Raw genomic sequence first — 18,819 nt, forward strand, 5'->3', positions numbered from 1 at the left:
TCATTAAAAGGAAATCACTTTGGCTTCTGACATTGTGAGTATTTATTTTCAATAACTTTATAGTGAAAGTCACGAAACAACTGACTGAAAATCAGGCTCTGTTCTTGTCTCTAATTAAAAATTGTTTACTGGTGGGTACGGTATTATACATTAGAAATGTTGAACACACAACTCATGTCTTAGAGTACACCCAAAAGTCACTACAGTAAGATTTCAAATTTCAGCATTGTGAGCAAACAGAACAGATTAAAAAAGATGTTAGATTACTTTGTTGTTGTACAAGATATTTATGTTTGCTAAATGGAAGTAGTTTAGTGTAATGTTGCCTCGAAAACTTTTCAAACTTATACCCAATAATATTATATTTTTATATAAGTATGTCTTGATTTTCAAAAGCTATTACACAGTTATGTATGTCTAAAAATATGTGAAATTGTTGAAACTGGGATTTTTCATCTACAGTGAACGATGGCACCAAGGATTTTCCAGCTTACGGCTGTGCATCCAGCAACCTGTGTGCAGCTGCTTCAAGCCTGGGTTCTCTACCTTTCATGCAGAGTGTTGGTACCATCAAGAGTGGACCAACCTGTAATTTACCTACAACGACTGCAGCACCAACCACAACCACAGCTGCTCCAACCACAACGACTGCAGCATCAACCACAACAACAGCTGCTCCAACCACAACAAGTGCTTCTCCAACCACAACCACAGCTGCGCCAACCACAACGATTTCAGCACCAACCACAACAACTGCTGCTCCAACAACGACAACAGCTGCACCAACCACAATAACTGCTGCTCCAACAACGACAACAGCTGCACCAACCACAACAAGTGCTTCGCCAACCACAACCACAGCTGCCCCAACCACAACGATTGCAGCACTACCAACAACAACATCTGCACCAACCACAACAACTGTTGCTCCAACAGCGACAACAGCTGCACCAACCACAACAAGTGCTTCTCCAATCACAACCACAGCTGCTCCAACCACAACGATTGCAGCACCAACAACAACAACATCTGCAACAAACACAACCACATCTGCTCCAAAAACAACCACGGTGGCAACAACCACAACAACAATAGCGGCAGCAACAACATCTGCTGCTTCAACAACAACATCTGCTGCACCAACCACAACACAAGCTGCTCCAACCACAACAACAGCTGCTCCAATAACGACAGCAGCTGCACCAACCACAACAACTGCTGCTCCAACCACACCCACAGCTGCCCCAACCACAACCACATCTGCACCAACAACAACCACGGTGGCACCAACCACAACAACAGTAGCAGCAGCAACAACATCTGTTGCTTCAACAACAACCACAGCTGCTCCAACCACAACAACAGGTGCTGAAACCACAATCACTGTGGCACCAACCACAACCGCAGCTGCTCCAACCACAACCACAGCTGCACCAACTACAACAACACTAGCACCAAATACAACAACAGTAGCACCAACCACAACAACAGCTGCTCTACCCACAACCACAGCTGCTCCAACCACAACCACACCTACACCAACCACAACAACAGTAGCACCAACCACAACAACAGCTGCTCCAACCACAACAACAGCTGCTCCAACCACAACCACAGCTGCTCCAACCACAACCACAGCTGCACCAACCACAACAACAGCTGCTCCAACCACAACAACTGCTGCACCAACCACAACAATTGCTGCTCCAAGAACGACAACAGCTTCAAAAACCACAACAAGTGCTTCTCCAACCACAACCATAGCTGCACCAACCACAACAACTGCTGCTCCAACCACAACAACAGCTGCTCCAACCACAACAACTCCTGCTCCAACCACAACAACTGCTGCACCAATCACAACAACTGCTGCTCCAACAATGACAACAGCTAGAACAACCACAACAACATCTGCTCCAACCACAACAACAGCTTCTCAGACCACAACAACAACTGCTCCAACCACAATAGCTGTTATAACAACCACAACAACATCTGCTCCAAACACAACCACTGTGGCACCAAACACAACAACAGTAGCAGCAACAACAACAACTGCTTCTCCAACAACAACAACAACTGCTCCAATTACAACAACAGCTCCTGCAACCACAACCACTATGTCACCAACCACAACCACTGCTGCTCCAACCACAACAACTGCTGCACCAACCACAACAACAGCTGCTCCAACCACAACAACAGCTGCTCCAACCACAACCACATCTAGTCCAACCAAAACGGCTGTGACAACAACCACAACAAAAGCTGCTCCAACCATAACCACTGTGGCACCAACCACAACAACAGTAGCAGTAGCAACAACATCTGCTACTTCAACAAAAACCACTGCTGCTCCAACCACAACAACTGCTGCACCAACAACGACAACAGTTGCACCAACCACAACAAAAGCTGCTCAAACCACAACCACAGCTGCACCAACCACAACAACTGCTGCTCCAACCACAACAACAACTGCTCCAACCACAAACGCTGTGACAAAAACCACAACAACATCTGCTCCAACCACAACCACTCTGGAACCAACCACAACAACAGTATCAGCAGCAACAACATCTGCTACTTCAACAAAAACCACTGCTGCTCCAACCACAACAACTGCTGCACCAACCACAACAACAGCTGCTCCAACCACAACAACAGGCGCTTCAACCACAATCACTGTGGCACCACCAACAATCACTGTGGCACCAACCACAACAACAGCTGCTCGAACCACAACAACAGGTTCTGAAACCACAATCACTGCGGCGCCACCAACAATCACTGTGGCACCAACCACAACAACAGCTGCTCGAACCACAACTGCTGCACCAACGACAACAACTGCTGCTCCAACCACAACCACAGTAGCACCAACCACAACCACACCTGCTCCAACCACAACAACTGCTGCTCCAACCACAACAACAGCTGCTCCAACCACAACAAGTGCTTCTCCAACCACAACCACAGCTGCGCCAACCACAACGATTTCAGCACCAACCACAACAACTGCTGCTCCAACAACGACAACAGCTGCACCAACCACAATAACTGCTGCTCCAACAACGACAACAGCTGCACCAACCACAACAAGTGCTTCGCCAACCACAACCACAGCTGCCCCAACCACAACGATTGCAGCACTACCAACAACAACATCTGCACCAACCACAACAACTGTTGCTCCAACAGCGACAACAGCTGCACCAACCACAACAAGTGCTTCTCCAATCACAACCACAGCTGCTCCAACCACAACGATTGCAGCACCAACAACAACAACATCTGCAACAAACACAACCACATCTGCTCCAAAAACAACCACGGTGGCAACAACCACAACAACAATAGCGGCAGCAACAACATCTGCTGCTCCAATAACGACAGCAGCTGCACCAACCACAACAACTGCTGCTCCAACCACACCCACAGCTGCCCCAACCACAACCACATCTGCACCAACAACAACCACGGTGGCACCAACCACAACAACAGTAGCAGCAGCAACAACATCTGTTGCTTCAACAACAACCACAGCTGCTCCAACCACAACAACAGGTGCTGAAACCACAATCACTGTGGCACCAACCACAACCGCAGCTGCTCCAACCACAACCACAGCTGCACCAACTACAACAACACTAGCACCAAATACAACAACAGTAGCACCAACCACAACAACAGCTGCTCTACCCACAACCACAGCTGCTCCAACCACAACCACACCTACACCAACCACAACAACAGTAGCACCAACCACAACAACAGCTGCTCCAACCACAACAACAGCTGCTCCAACCACAACCACAGCTGCTCCAACCACAACCACAGCTGCACCAACCACAACAACAGCTGCTCCAACCACAACAACTGCTGCACCAACCACAACAATTGCTGCTCCAAGAACGACAACAGCTTCAAAAACCACAACAAGTGCTTCTCCAACCACAACCATAGCTGCACCAACCACAACAACTGCTGCTCCAACCACAACAACAGCTGCTCCAACCACAACAACTCCTGCTCCAACCACAACAACTGCTGCACCAATCACAACAACTGCTGCTCCAACAATGACAACAGCTAGAACAACCACAACAACATCTGCTCCAACCACAACAACAGCTTCTCAGACCACAACAACAACTGCTCCAACCACAATAGCTGTTATAACAACCACAACAACATCTGCTCCAAACACAACCACTGTGGCACCAAACACAACAACAGTAGCAGCAACAACAACAACTGCTTCTCCAACAACAACAACAACTGCTCCAATTACAACAACAGCTCCTGCAACCACAACCACTATGTCACCAACCACAACCACTGCTGCTCCAACCACAACAACTGCTGCACCAACCACAACAACAGCTGCTCCAACCACAACAACAGCTGCTCCAACCACAACCACATCTAGTCCAACCAAAACGGCTGTGACAACAACCACAACAAAAGCTGCTCCAACCATAACCACTGTGGCACCAACCACAACAACAGTAGCAGTAGCAACAACATCTGCTACTTCAACAAAAACCACTGCTGCTCCAACCACAACAACTGCTGCACCAACAACGACAACAGTTGCACCAACCACAACAAAAGCTGCTCAAACCACAACCACAGCTGCACCAACCACAACAACTGCTGCTCCAACCACAACAACAACTGCTCCAACCACAAACGCTGTGACAAAAACCACAACAACATCTGCTCCAACCACAACCACTCTGGAACCAACCACAACAACAGTATCAGCAGCAACAACATCTGCTACTTCAACAAAAACCACTGCTGCTCCAACCACAACAACTGCTGCACCAACCACAACAACAGCTGCTCCAACCACAACAACAGGCGCTTCAACCACAATCACTGTGGCACCACCAACAATCACTGTGGCACCAACCACAACAACAGCTGCTCGAACCACAACAACAGGTTCTGAAACCACAATCACTGCGGCGCCACCAACAATCACTGTGGCACCAACCACAACAACAGCTGCTCGAACCACAACTGCTGCACCAACGACAACAACTGCTGCTCCAAACACAACCACAGTAGCACCAACCACAACCACACCTGCTCCAACCACAACAACTGCTGCTCCAACCACAACCGCAGCTGCTCCAACCACAACCACAGCTGCACTAACCAAAACAACAGTAGCCCCAACCACAACAACTGCTGCTCCAACCACAATCACATCTGGTCCAACCACGACTGCTGTGACAACAAAAACAACAATATCTGCACCAACCACAACCACTGTGGCACCAACCACAACAACAGCTGCTCCAGCGACGACAGCAGCTGCACCAACCACAACAACAGCTGCTCCATCCACAACAACAGCTGCTCCAACCACAACCACAGCTGCTCCAATCACAACAACTGCTACTTCAACCACAACAACTGCTCCCATTACAACAACAGCTCCTGCAACCACAACCACACCTGCTCCAACCACAACAACTGCTGCTCCAACCACAACCGCAGCTGCTCCAACCACAACCACAGCTGCACTAACCAAAACAACAGTAGCCCCAACCACAACAACTGCTGCTCCAACCACAATCACATCTGGTCCAACCACGACTGCTGTGACAACAAAAACAACAATATCTGCACCAACCACAACCACTGTGGCACCAACCACAACAACAGCTGCTCCAGCGACGACAGCAGCTGCACCAACCACAACAACAGCTGCTCCAACCACAACAACAGCTGCTCCAACCACAACCACAGCTGCTCCAATCACAACAACTGCTACTTCAACCACAACAACTGCTCCCATTACAACAACAGCTCCTGCAACCACAACCACTGTGGCACCAACCACAACAACTGCTGCTCCAACCACAACAACAGCTGCTCCAACCACAACCACGGTGGCACCAACCACAACAGCTGCACCAACCACAACAACAGCTGCTCCAACAACGACAGCAGCTGCACCAACCACAACAACAACTGCTCCAACCACACCCACAGCTGCCCCAACCACAGCCACACCTGCTCCAACCACAACCGCTGTGACAACAACCACAACAACTGCTGCTCCAACCAAAACCACTGTGGCACCAACCACAACAACAGCTGCTCCAACAACGACAGCAGCTGCACCAACCACAACAACAGCTGTTCCATCCACACCCACAGCTGCCCCAACCACAACCACATCTGGTCCAACCACAACCGCTGTGACAACAACCACAACAACAGCTGCTACAACCAAAACCAATGTGGCACCAACAACAACAGTAGCAGCAGCAACAACATCTGCTGCTTCAACAACAACAACAGCTGCTCCAACCAAAACAACAGGTGCTTCAACCACAATCACTGTGGCACCACCAACAATCACTGTGGCACCAACCACAACAACAGCTGCTCGAACCACAACAACAGGTTCTGCAACCACAATCACTGTGGCACCACCAACAATCACTGTGGCACCAATCACAACAACAGCTGCTCGAACCACAACTGCTGCACCAACGACAACAACTGCTGCTCCAACCACAACAACAGTAGCACCAACCACAACCACAGCTGCTCCAAACACAACAACTGCTGCTCCAACCACAACCGCAGCTGCTCCAACCACAACCACAGCTGCTCCAACTACTACCACAGCTGCACCACCCACAACAACAGTAGCACCAGACACAACAACATCTGCTCCAAACACAACCACTGTGGCACCAACCACAACAACAGTAGCAGCAACAACAACAACTGCTCCTCCACCAACAAAAACATCTGCTCCAATTACAACAACAGGTCCTGCAACCACAGCCACTGTGGCACGAACCACAACAACTGCTGCCCCAACCACAACAGCAGCTGCTCCAACCACAACAACTGCTGCTCCAACAACGACAACAGCTGCACCAACCACAACAACAGCTGCTCCAACAACGACAGCAGCTGTACCAACCACAACAACAGCTGCTCCAACCACACCCAAAGCTGCTCCAACCACAACAACAGGTGGTGCAACCACAATCACTGTGGCACCAAACACAACCACAGCTGCACCAACTACAACAACAGTAGCACCAAACACAACAACTGCTGCACCAACCACAACAATTGCTGCTCCAACAACAACAACAGGTGCACCAACCACAACAACAGCTGCTCCAACCACAACCACAGCTGCTCCAACCAGAACCACACCTGCACCAACCACAACAGTAGCACCAACCACAACAACAGCTGTTCCATCCAATACAACAACTGCTCCAACCACAATCGCTGTGATAACAACCACAACAACTGCTGCTCCAACCACAACCACGGTGGCACCAACCACAACAACAGTAGCAGCAACAACAACAACTGCTGCTCCAACAACAACAACAATTGCTCCAATTACAACAACAGCTCCTGCAACCACAACCACTGTGGCACCAACCACAACAACAGATGCTCCAACCACAACAACAGCAGCTCCAACAACGACAGCAGCTGCACCAACCACAACAACAGCTGCTCCAACAACAACATCAGCTGCTCCAACAACGACAGCAGCTGCACCAACCACAACAACAGCTGCTCCAACCACAACAACAGCTGCTCCAACCACAACATCAGCTGCTCCAACAATGACAGCATCTGCACCAACCACTACAACAGCTGCTCCAACCACAACCACAGCTGTACCAACTACAACAACAGTAGCACCAAACACATCAACTGCTTCACAAACAACAAAATTTGCTGCTCCAACAACGACAACAGCTGCACCAACCACAACAAAAGCTGCTCCAACCACAACCACAGCTGCACCAACCACAACAACTGCTGCTCCAACCACAAACGCTGTGACAAAAACCACAACAACATCTGCTCCAACCACAACCACTCTGGAACCAACCACAACAACAGTATCAGCAGCAACAACATCTGCTACTTCAACAAAAACCACTGCTGCTCCAACCACAACAACTGCTGCTCCAACAACAACAACAGCTGCTCCAACCACAACCACAGCTGTACCAACCACAACAACTGCTGCACCAACCACAACATTTGCTGCTCCAACAACGACAACAGCTGCACCAACCACAACAACTGCTGCTCCAACCACAACCGCAGCTGCACCAAATACAACAACAGTAGCACCAAACACAACAACTGCTGCTCCAACCACAACAACAACTGCTCCAACCACAATCGCTGTGATAACAACCACAACAACTGCTGCTCCAAACACAACCAATGTGGCATCAACCACAAAAACAGTAGCAGCAACAACAACAACTGCTCCTCCACCAACAAAAACATCTGCTCCAATTACAACAACAGGTCCTGCAACCACAGCCACTGTGGCACGAACCACAACAACTGCTGCCCCTACCACAACAGCAGCTGCTCCAACCACAACAACTGCTGCTCCAACAACGACAACAGCTGCACCAACCACAACGACAGCTGCTCCAACAACGACAGCAGCTGCACCAACCACAACAACAGCTGCTCCAACCACACCAACAGCTGCTTCAACCACAACAACAGGTAGTGCAACCACAATCACTGTGGCACCAAACACAACCACAGCAGCACCAACTACAACAACAGTAGCACCAAACACAACAACTGCTGCACCAACCACAACAATTGCTGCTCCAACAACAACAACAACAGGTGCACCAACCACAACAACAGCTGCTCCAACCACAACCACAGCTGCTCCAACCAGAACCACACCTGCACCAACCACAACAGTAGCACCAACCACAACAACAGCTATTCCATCCACAACAACAACTGCTCCAACCACAATCGCTGTGATAACAACCACAACAACTGCTGCTCCAACCACAACCACGGTGGCACCAACCACAACAGTAGCAGCAACAACAACAACTGCTGCTCCAACAACAACAACAAATGCTCCAATTACAACAGCTCCTGCAACCACAACCACTGTGGCACCAACCACAACAACAGATGCTCCAACCACAACAACAGCTGCTCCAACAACGACAGCAGCTGCACCAACCACAACAACTGCTGCTCCAACCACAACCACAGCTGTACCAACTACAACAACAGTAACACCAAACACAACAATTGCTGTTCCAACAACGACAACGGCTCCACCAACCACAACAACTGCTACTCCAAACACAACCACTGTGGCATCAACCACAAAAACAGTAGCAGCAACAACAACAACAACAACTGCTCCAATTACAACAACAGCTCCTGCAACCACAACCACTGTGGCACCAACCACAACAACTGCTGCTCCAACCACAACAACAGCTGCTCCAACCACAGCAACAGCTGCTCCAACAACGACACCAGCTGCACGACCCACAACAACAGCTGCTCCAACCACACCCACAGCTGCCACAACCACAGCCACACCTGCTCCAACCACAACCGCTGTGACAACAACCACAACAACATCTGCTCCAACCACAACCACTGTGGCACCAACCACAACAACAGCTGCTCCAACAACGACAGCGGCTGCACCAACCACAACAACAGCTGCCCCAACCACACCCACAGCTGCCACAACCACAACAACAGCTGCTCCAACCAAAACCAATGTGGCACCAACAACAACAGTAGCAGCAGCAACAACATCTGCTGCTTCAACAACAACAACAGCTGCTCCAACCACAACAACAGGTGCTTCAACCACAATCACTGTGGCACCACCAACAATCACTGTGGCACCAACCACAACAACAGCTGCTCCAACCACAACAACTGCTGCACCAACCACAACAACAGCTGCTCCAACCACAACATCAGCTGCTCCAACAACGACAGCAGCTGCACCAACCACAACAACAGCTGCTCCAACCACAACAACAGCTGCTCCAACCACAACATCAGCTGCTCCAACAATGACAGCAGCTGCACCAACCACTACAACAGCTGCTCCAACCACAACCACAGCTGTTCCAACAACAACAACAGCTGCTCCAACCACAACCACAGCTGTTCCAACAACAATAACTGCTGCCCCAACCACAACAACTGCTGCTCCAACAACGACAACAGCTGCACCAAACACAACAACATCTACTCCAACAACAACCACAGCTGCTCCAACTACTACCACAGCTGCACCAACCACACCCACAGCTGCCCCAACCACAACCACATCTGCTCCAACTACAACCGCTGTGTCAACAACCACAACAAAATCTGCTCCAACCACAACCACTGTGGCACCAACCACAACAACAGCTGCTCCAACAACGACAGCAGCGTCACCAACCACACCCACAGCTGCCCCAACCACAACCACATCTGCTCCAACTACAACCGCTGTGACAACAACCACAACAAAATCTGCTCCAACCACAAACACTGTGGCACAAACCACAAAAACAGTAGCAGCAGAAGCAACATCTGCTGCTCCAACAACCACAACAGCTGCTGCAACCACAATCACTGTGGCACAAACCACAATCACTGTGGCACCAACCACAACAACTGCTGTTACAACAACGTCAGCAGCTGCACCATTCACAACAACTGCTGCTCGAACCACAACCACAAGTACACCAACCACAACAACAGTAGCACGAACCACATCCACCATGGCACCAACCACAACGAAAGCTGCTCCAACAACAACCTCTGCACCAACCACAACAACAGCTGCTCCAACCACAACCACATCTGCTCCAACCACAACTGCTGTGACAACAACGACAACAAGTGCTGAACCAACCACAACAACAGTAGCAGCAACAACAACAACTGCTGCTCCAACAACAACAACAGCTGCTCCAACCACAACAACAGCTGCTGCAACCACAATCACTGTGGCACCAACCACAATCACAGTTGCTCCAACCACAACCATAGCTGCTCCAACCACAACAACTGCTGCACCAACCACAACAACAGTAGCACCAACCACAACAACTGCTGCTCCAACCACAACAACTGCTGCTCCAACAGCAACAATTGCTGCTCGAACAACGACAACAGCTGCACCAAACACAACCACTGTGGCTCCAACCACGACCACAGTTGCTCCAACAACCACAATCACCTCTCCAACCACAACATCAAATGCTCCAACCACAGTCGCTGTGATGACAACCACAACTACATCTGCTCCAACCACAACCACTGTGGCACCAACAGCAACAACTGCTGCTCCAACTACGACAGCAGCTGCACCAACCACAACAACAACTGCTCCAACCACAACAATGGTGGCACCAACCACAACAACTGCTGCTCCAACAACGACAACAGCTGTACCAACCACAACAACAGCTGCTCCAACCACAACCACAGCTGCTCCAACCACAACCACTGCATCACCAACCACAACAACATCTGCTCCAACCACAACCACAGCTGCCCCAACCAAAACCGCAGCTGCACCAACCACAACAACAGTAGCACCAACCACAACAACTGCTGCTCCAACCACAACAACAGTTGCACCAGCCACAACCACTGTGGCACCAACCACAACAACAGCTGCTCCAGCGACGACAGCAGCTGCACCAACCACAACAACAGCTGCTCCAACCACAACCACAGCTGCCTCAACCACAACCACATCTGCTCCAACCACAACTGCTTTGACAACAACCACAACAACAACTGCTCCAACCACAACCACTGTGGAACCAACCACAACAACAGTAGCAGCAACAAGAACAACTGCTGCTCCCACCACAACAACAGCTGCTCCAACCACAACCACAGCTGCCCCAACCACAACCGCTGTGACAACAACCACAACAACATCTGCTCCAACTACAACCACTGTGGCACCAACCACAACAACAGTAGAAGCAACAACAACAATTGCTGCTCCAACAACAACAACAGCTGCTCCAACCACAACAACAGCTGCTCCAACCACAAGAACAGCTGCTGCAACCACAATAACTGTGGCACCAGCCACAACAACAGCTGCTCCAACCACAACAACTGCTGCACCGACCACAACAACATCTGCTCCAACAACAACAACAGCTGCTCCAACAACAGCAGTAGCTGCTGTGACCACAGCCACAGCCACCGCATCTGCAACCACAACAACTGCTGCACCAGCAATGACAACAGGCACTTCAACCACAACCACAGCTGCCCCAACAATAAGCCCAGATGCTCCAACAACATCAACAGCCTCACCAACCATAACATCACCTCTAACATCAGCTGTTGCCCAGACCACAATATCTGCTTCTACAGCATCATCAACAACAACAACAACTACTCCAATTCCAAGCACTGCGTCAACAACCACAACAACAGCTGCAAAAACAACCACTTCCGCAACAACCACTACAATGTCTTCAACAACAAAATCATCTACAACGACAACAGCTGCGACAAAGACCACTTCTGCAACAACCACTACAATTTCTTCAACAACTAAATCATCCACGACGACAACAAGTAACGCATCTTCTGTCAGAATGAATGTAATCCCTCTTGTACTGGGACTCTTTGTCTTTACCATTTATTATTAAACAGGAAAATCACAGATGGAAACCCCATAAAAACCACTAAAACTGTGAATGGATTTTATTTTTTTTTATTGCCAATGTTTACCTCTGCTCTTCTTGTTTAGTTGGGATTTAAATTTAATTTGTTTCAGATGTAAGAAAAGGGGTCTGGGTAAACCTGAGGATGGATAACTATTTAACACACAGTTACCCTTTTCCAAGTGAGTTATAAAGTATAATATATATTTAATATTTACTTATTAAACTTATCATGCAAATGTCTTGAATAAATGTAATAGTGTGCAGTAATATGAACAGAAATATATATCCATATATCCATAACTAGTTATTTGGGGATTTTTGTTATGCATATATATTGTCAGTTTTATATTACAACAGTGATTCAATGACAGCATTGTAAAACTACAACAACAATTACACCAAAAATGCCAAAAGATAACAACTGTGACTGTGATAAAGTTTTCAACAGACATTATGATGGAATTTTTTTTGTGCTTTGGAACTATCCCATTGATCACAAATATGGGGAATATAAAAGCTATGACAATATATTTGTTTTGAATAATGTTATGATTATTCTGAATGTCACTTATTTTCTTGATTTTTCTCAGTCATACTGATGGCCACACATGGCCCCAGTTTTATCTTTCATATAATTACATAGTAACTGTATGTTATTTAAGATGAGATACTCTGGTTTTCCCAGAATGTAGACTTTTACTCTCTTCATCTTAATAAAACTATTAATGCATCAATTGTTTTTCTATATGAATTACCGTACCTATAAAATATTTAAAAGTTTCTTCAATGAAATGTTATATTTTATAATACTCATCAGTCTTATTAGGAAATCTAATATTTTGGAGGGCTTTTGTAATTGCCAGTAAATTTTCCTAATGGAAATACAAATTTGGATAATTGAAAAGGAAGAAGGATGTGTTGAAGTATTTTTCTTTTTAAACTAATATAATCTCTGTTTCTAGTAATCAGGTTTCAATAATAACGCAGTCCTCTGACTTTTAGTGGTTCTAAAAAGCCCTAACCACTTGTTTCTTTTTTTTAATGTCTAAAGGGTTTTGAGTGGCTGACAAGACTAGAAAAAAGAGCTTCATAAATGCTTGTACATGACATTGTAGTACATAATATACCATATCATAAGAACCTAAATTTTTGGTTATAATGGAACTAATAACTAATATGAATTTTGGCAGGTTTGCAACCAAGCAGAGAGGTCTTCTAAACATCCCAAATAATAATTATGAAATCACCACACTCAGAGGATGTTCATTCGGCTTTTTTATTTCATAAATAATTTTAATGCCTTTCCCTTTTCTAAAATCAAGTACAGAACATGTCATGCAATCATTTGTTAATTAAAGCATTACAGAAACTAAAATGGACACTCCAATGGAGGGAGGAGATCAGCAGCTGAGGTGGTGTTACTCAGATGGATGGCTCGCTTTGAGTTCTGAATTTGACGTTCCGATTCAACTTCTTTATTCAAGTAAAAGTAAAGAAAGTAAGAAAGTAAAAAGTAGCTATTTGAAGGACATTTCCACCAGCCATTTTTGTGCAAAGCTAACTGAACCTCTTGCTATATTAATATAATAATATTAGTACATGGGAACACAAACTTTTTTTTTTTTTACTGTGCATCCACATCTAAACAGAAATAAGTACAATCAGGAGGTGGGGGAACCCTAAGATTAGTTGTAATGAAAGAATAATAAGTCTAGAATTTCTGACCTGTGCTACTGCTGCTCTGTATTTAGTGCTCTTTGTGGATTTATACAACTCAATTCAACAAGATCTAACCCAATATTCCACAAGCTGGTTTGTTTTGCTTTGGCTGATTTCCATCTCCTACACTGACTTTATAGGGGAAAGTTTATACTATCTTTATGTTAGTTGGTATAAAGTTGGTATGATGGTGGAATTCAGTGAATGATTCTAAGTACCATCAGTTTAAATTCAAATTTATCTCTGCTCCACTTGATGTAACCTAACTCTGACCATGAGCACCTTACCTTTAAATCTAACCTCTCTTCTTCCTGTCTTGCCCTATCTTTCTTACAACTTTCTCCATCTGTGAGTGAAGTTATATTTTGTTCTTTTTTCTCCGTTCTCCCTACAGCAGCTGTACCTTTAGCTACAGTAGTAGACACACTCTGTGACTTACTGCACACAAACAGTTTGTGTTTTACTCTGCAAACCTGTTAAATGGAATTCCTTCACATAGAGTTTCAAACTCTGCGAAAGTCTATGGAGTACAGTTAGTAGCAGGTGACCAAATCTGGACCTTTTAAACAGAAAGAGCTGGTAAAGAGCTGCGGTCTGGAATTGAACATGATTTGTTGATGTACAGAATACAATTTGAGGTATTTGGTGATTAGATCCAGTTGGCCCATCACAGCAGAACGGAATCCCAGCAGGGATAGGGATTAGGGCAGGACCCCCCAGAGACTAGACATTGGTGATGGAGATGAAGATCGAGGCTTGAATGGAGCCTGAGTAATGAGAGGCAGAGATGGGGAGGAGGTAGGTTGTGCGAAGGCATCTGCAAAGATGAATGACAGATGTGCAGTGAGATTTAAAGTACATGGAGTGAAGGCTAACTGGCCTGAAGAAGGTAAAAAAAACCCCAACAGATTACCAGTCTGTTGGTAATCCAAGACTGCATAAAAATGTGGGGAACTAAAGCATTTTTTAACATTTCAGGGGCTCAAAAGTAATTAGACGAATTAAGTAATTAAATAACTAAAAATAAAGTGTTTATTTCTAATACTTGGTTGAAAAACCTTTACTGGTAATGACAACCTGAAGTCTTGAACTGACGGACATCACCAGATGCTGGGTTTCATCCTTTTTAAAGCTCTGCTAGTCCTTTACTGCAGCTGCTTTCACTTGCTGTTTGTTTTTGGGCTTTTCTGTTTTGAAGTGTAGTCTTCAATAAATTAAATGCATGTTCAATTGGTTTTCATGTGACTGAATTAGCCATTCAAGAATATTCCACTTTTTTGCTTTAATAAACCTCTGGGTTGCTTTGGCTGTGTTTTGGGTCACTGTCCATCTGTATTATGAAATGCTGGGGGGAGGATAATATCTTACTGTTCTTATAAGAAATAATAAGAAAGTAATAAATAAGTAATTAGCAAGTAAGTCATTAGAAGCTACCCTCATATACATATAATTAACAACCTGAGAAAACTAAAACTAGAATAAAATGAAATAATTACTAAGAAAACACAATTTAATGTGCAAAGGCTGCATTTGAAAAAATTTGAACAGGGCAACAAATCTGGGAAATTCCTTGCTAACTAGTTAAAACTAGAGATGGCACGATACCACTTTTTTATGTCCGATATCGATATCATAAATTTGGATATCTGCCGATACCGATATGAATCCAATATAGTGTGTTTTTTAATCAATAAAACTGTTTTTTTAATATCTTGCTGCATTTTGTATAAGTTCATACTCAAGTTTAAGTAAACAACAACACTAAAGCTATTCTGTTATACCTGTATGTAAAAAATACACTGCACCCAAAATATTTCATAGTTCAGCAACACTGATCAATCTAATAAACTTAAACCTACTCCATCCTCCCTATTCTGGTATTTTAAAGAGTACTTAGCAGAAATATTAAGCAACCTAATTAATAGGGTTGCAAACTCCCAGCAAAAAAAAAATAGGGAACCACCCCCACCCTCCACCTCATGATGCTTAATCGATGTAATCAACTTTAATTTGATGCAGTGTGAAAAAAAAATGCACAGAAATAAATTATTTTTCAAGAATAATTAAATAGACTCAACATCTTTCTTCAACAGAATTGCAGACTGCACAGATGGTACCTTCCCAAAGGAAAAAGTACTATAGCTTACTAGGGTATATTAGACTTAACAGTTACTATATACAGTAATGGACTTCTATACATTTTACATCAGATTAAAACTTTGGGTGTAAGATTCAGATAATTATTTATTAAAAGCTAGACATTTTAAATGAGAATAAGAAAGAAAAGTATGTCTTTGTGCCCCCTTTTCCCTGTTCATGCCCTATCGGCCCCCCTGGCTAAACTTTGCTAGATCCGCCCCTGCACAGTTACCAGCCGTCAGCTACGTAGAAAAGGATCCTGGTGTAGAAAGTAATATTAAATAAATTCTAAAAACAGCTTATCAAGCTTAAAAGTGCTGCTGTTGTTCAGCCGCTGGTTTCCTCTTTCTGGTGCAAAGTGGGCCAAAAACAAACAAGAGAGACGGACTTGCGACAGAAAAGCCGATCAGCTGATCATTAAGCAGTTTCACGATTGAAGTAGGAGCAGGAAGGTGAGGGAGAGAGAGAGAGGCAGTCGCTCCATATATCGGTTGTTAAGCTTAACATGGGAATGCTTTACAAACATTCAGAGATGAACTTACACACTTGCTTTACTTCTCTCTGGGATAACTTCCTCGGAGATGAAATGCTGGTTTGGTAGCGAGGCTCCAAATACACACAGCCGCTCTATCACGTGAGCACACTGCTCTGACGTGCTACGGTTATGAGCAAAGTTACGCCATGTCGCAAGTTTTGTGAGGTGTTTTTTTTTTTATATTTAATGGATCGGATTACATTTTTTATTTCTCGCGGATATCCGATCCAGTAATTTAGGTCAGTATCGGACCGATACCGATACGTAATATCGGATCGGTCCATCTCTAGTTAAAACTATACAAAGAAAAAAACAACTCTTTATTCAATAAAGAATTCGGCTTGGAACATTACTCATGATCCACAACAAATAAATAGATCTGTTAAAGAGTTTTATGAAGCTTTATACACATATTAATCCATCTGATGCTGCCATTGAAGAATTTCTCAACAATATAAATCTACCAAAACTAAATGGCAAACAAATAGTGGCTCTGGATTCATCTCTTTTAATATCTGAGTTCATGAAGATTTACAGCATCTCCCAAACAATAAAACCCCAGGTACAGATGGTTTTTCTGCAGAGTTTTACAAAGAGTTTTGGCCTACGCTAGCACCCACTTTTTTCACTGTGTGTAATTTGGGGAATTTTTTTTCACACAAATTCAGAACTCTATCAGACTCTATCTCCGAACATTAACTCTGCCACCATTAGTCTACTTTTTAAACCAGGCAAAGATCCTGAACTCCCATCCAGCTACTGCCCAATTTAACTTATACAGTAGACCTTAAAATACTTTGCAAAGTCATTGCCAGAAACACACACACACACACACACACGCACACACACACACACACACACGCGCGCGCACACGCACACACACACACACACACAGTCCATTCATAACAGACCAAACAGGTTTTATTAAAGGTAGACACTCAGCCAATAATACACGCAAACTAATAAATGGAATAAATTTTTGCGGCATCAATAAATTAGAAATCACTGCAGTTATGCAGAGAAAGCATTTGACTGGGTAAACTGGAAATTTTCATTAGCGGTTCTATCCAAATTTGGATTTTGTTCATTCTTCTTAGATTGGATGAAAACACTATAGAGCTCTCCAAATGCATGTGTTAGGACAAACGACTTTACTTCCCAAACCTTCACTCCAAAGGGGACCAGACAGGGGTGTCTGCTTTCCTCCTCACTTTTTGTCATTTTTATTGAGCCACTAGCAGCAGCAATTGGACAAAATGTAGAATTCAAACTGAAAATAGAAACCATAAGATAAGCCTGAATGCTGATGTATTATATTTCCCTGGGAACTCACAATCCTCTCTAAAACAAACACTCTAATAGAAAATCTCCATGGGTAACAGAAGTTTAATTCCTGTATTCCAAATTGTTGTAAAAATTGTATGAGTTACTTTAATTTAAGCTGACGAGTAACTTGTATGTCTGTTCAGAGGTTCTGGCAGAGGATATGAGAAGACCTAATGACATTATTTTCATGGTGTATCTCAAAGTTTTTTAAATGCAACCTTTGCACATGAAATTGTGTTTTCTTAGTAAACATTTCAATTAATTCTAGTTTTAGTTTTCTCAGGTTGTTAATTATAGGTTCTTGAGGTGAGCGTAGCAAAGGCATCTTCTAATGACTTACCATTTTGTTCTAATTCTAATATGAGTTTTTTCATATTATGTTTTTCATAGCACATGAGAATATACAGATGAGGTAGAAGCAAAAGCAAAACACCACAAAACATCAGGTAAGAGGAGCCAGCAATTAGGGGTGGGTTTCAATAATCGATTTTCTGATCAAAATTGATTTTAGCTTAATTAAAGCATATCGATTCATTAAAATCCTGAATTGATTTTTAAATATAAATGTATTTTGCCAGAAAC

General features: G+C 44.8%; 1 protein-coding gene across 1 annotated transcript; it reads left to right on the forward strand.

Annotated features, from left to right (window-relative positions):
* Positions 1 to 468: 468 nt before the first annotated feature.
* On the forward strand, positions 469 to 12,406 carry LOC112846725 (mucin-5AC-like). The gene is made up of 9 exons (XM_025906645.1): positions 469 to 514; positions 1,177 to 1,238; positions 2,231 to 2,309; positions 3,397 to 3,470; positions 6,132 to 6,221; positions 7,196 to 7,283; positions 8,524 to 8,606; positions 10,749 to 11,177; positions 12,128 to 12,406. The coding sequence occupies exons 1-9, from the start codon at positions 469 to 471 to the stop codon at positions 12,404 to 12,406; spliced, it is 1,230 nt and encodes a 409-aa protein (XP_025762430.1).
* The last annotated feature ends 6,413 nt before the right edge of the window (positions 12,407 to 18,819 follow it).

The sequence above is a fragment of the Oreochromis niloticus genome, linkage group LG4, assembly GCF_001858045.2.
Source record: "Oreochromis niloticus isolate F11D_XX linkage group LG4, O_niloticus_UMD_NMBU, whole genome shotgun sequence".
In the NCBI taxonomy this organism is placed as follows: Eukaryota; Metazoa; Chordata; class Actinopteri; order Cichliformes; family Cichlidae; genus Oreochromis; species Oreochromis niloticus.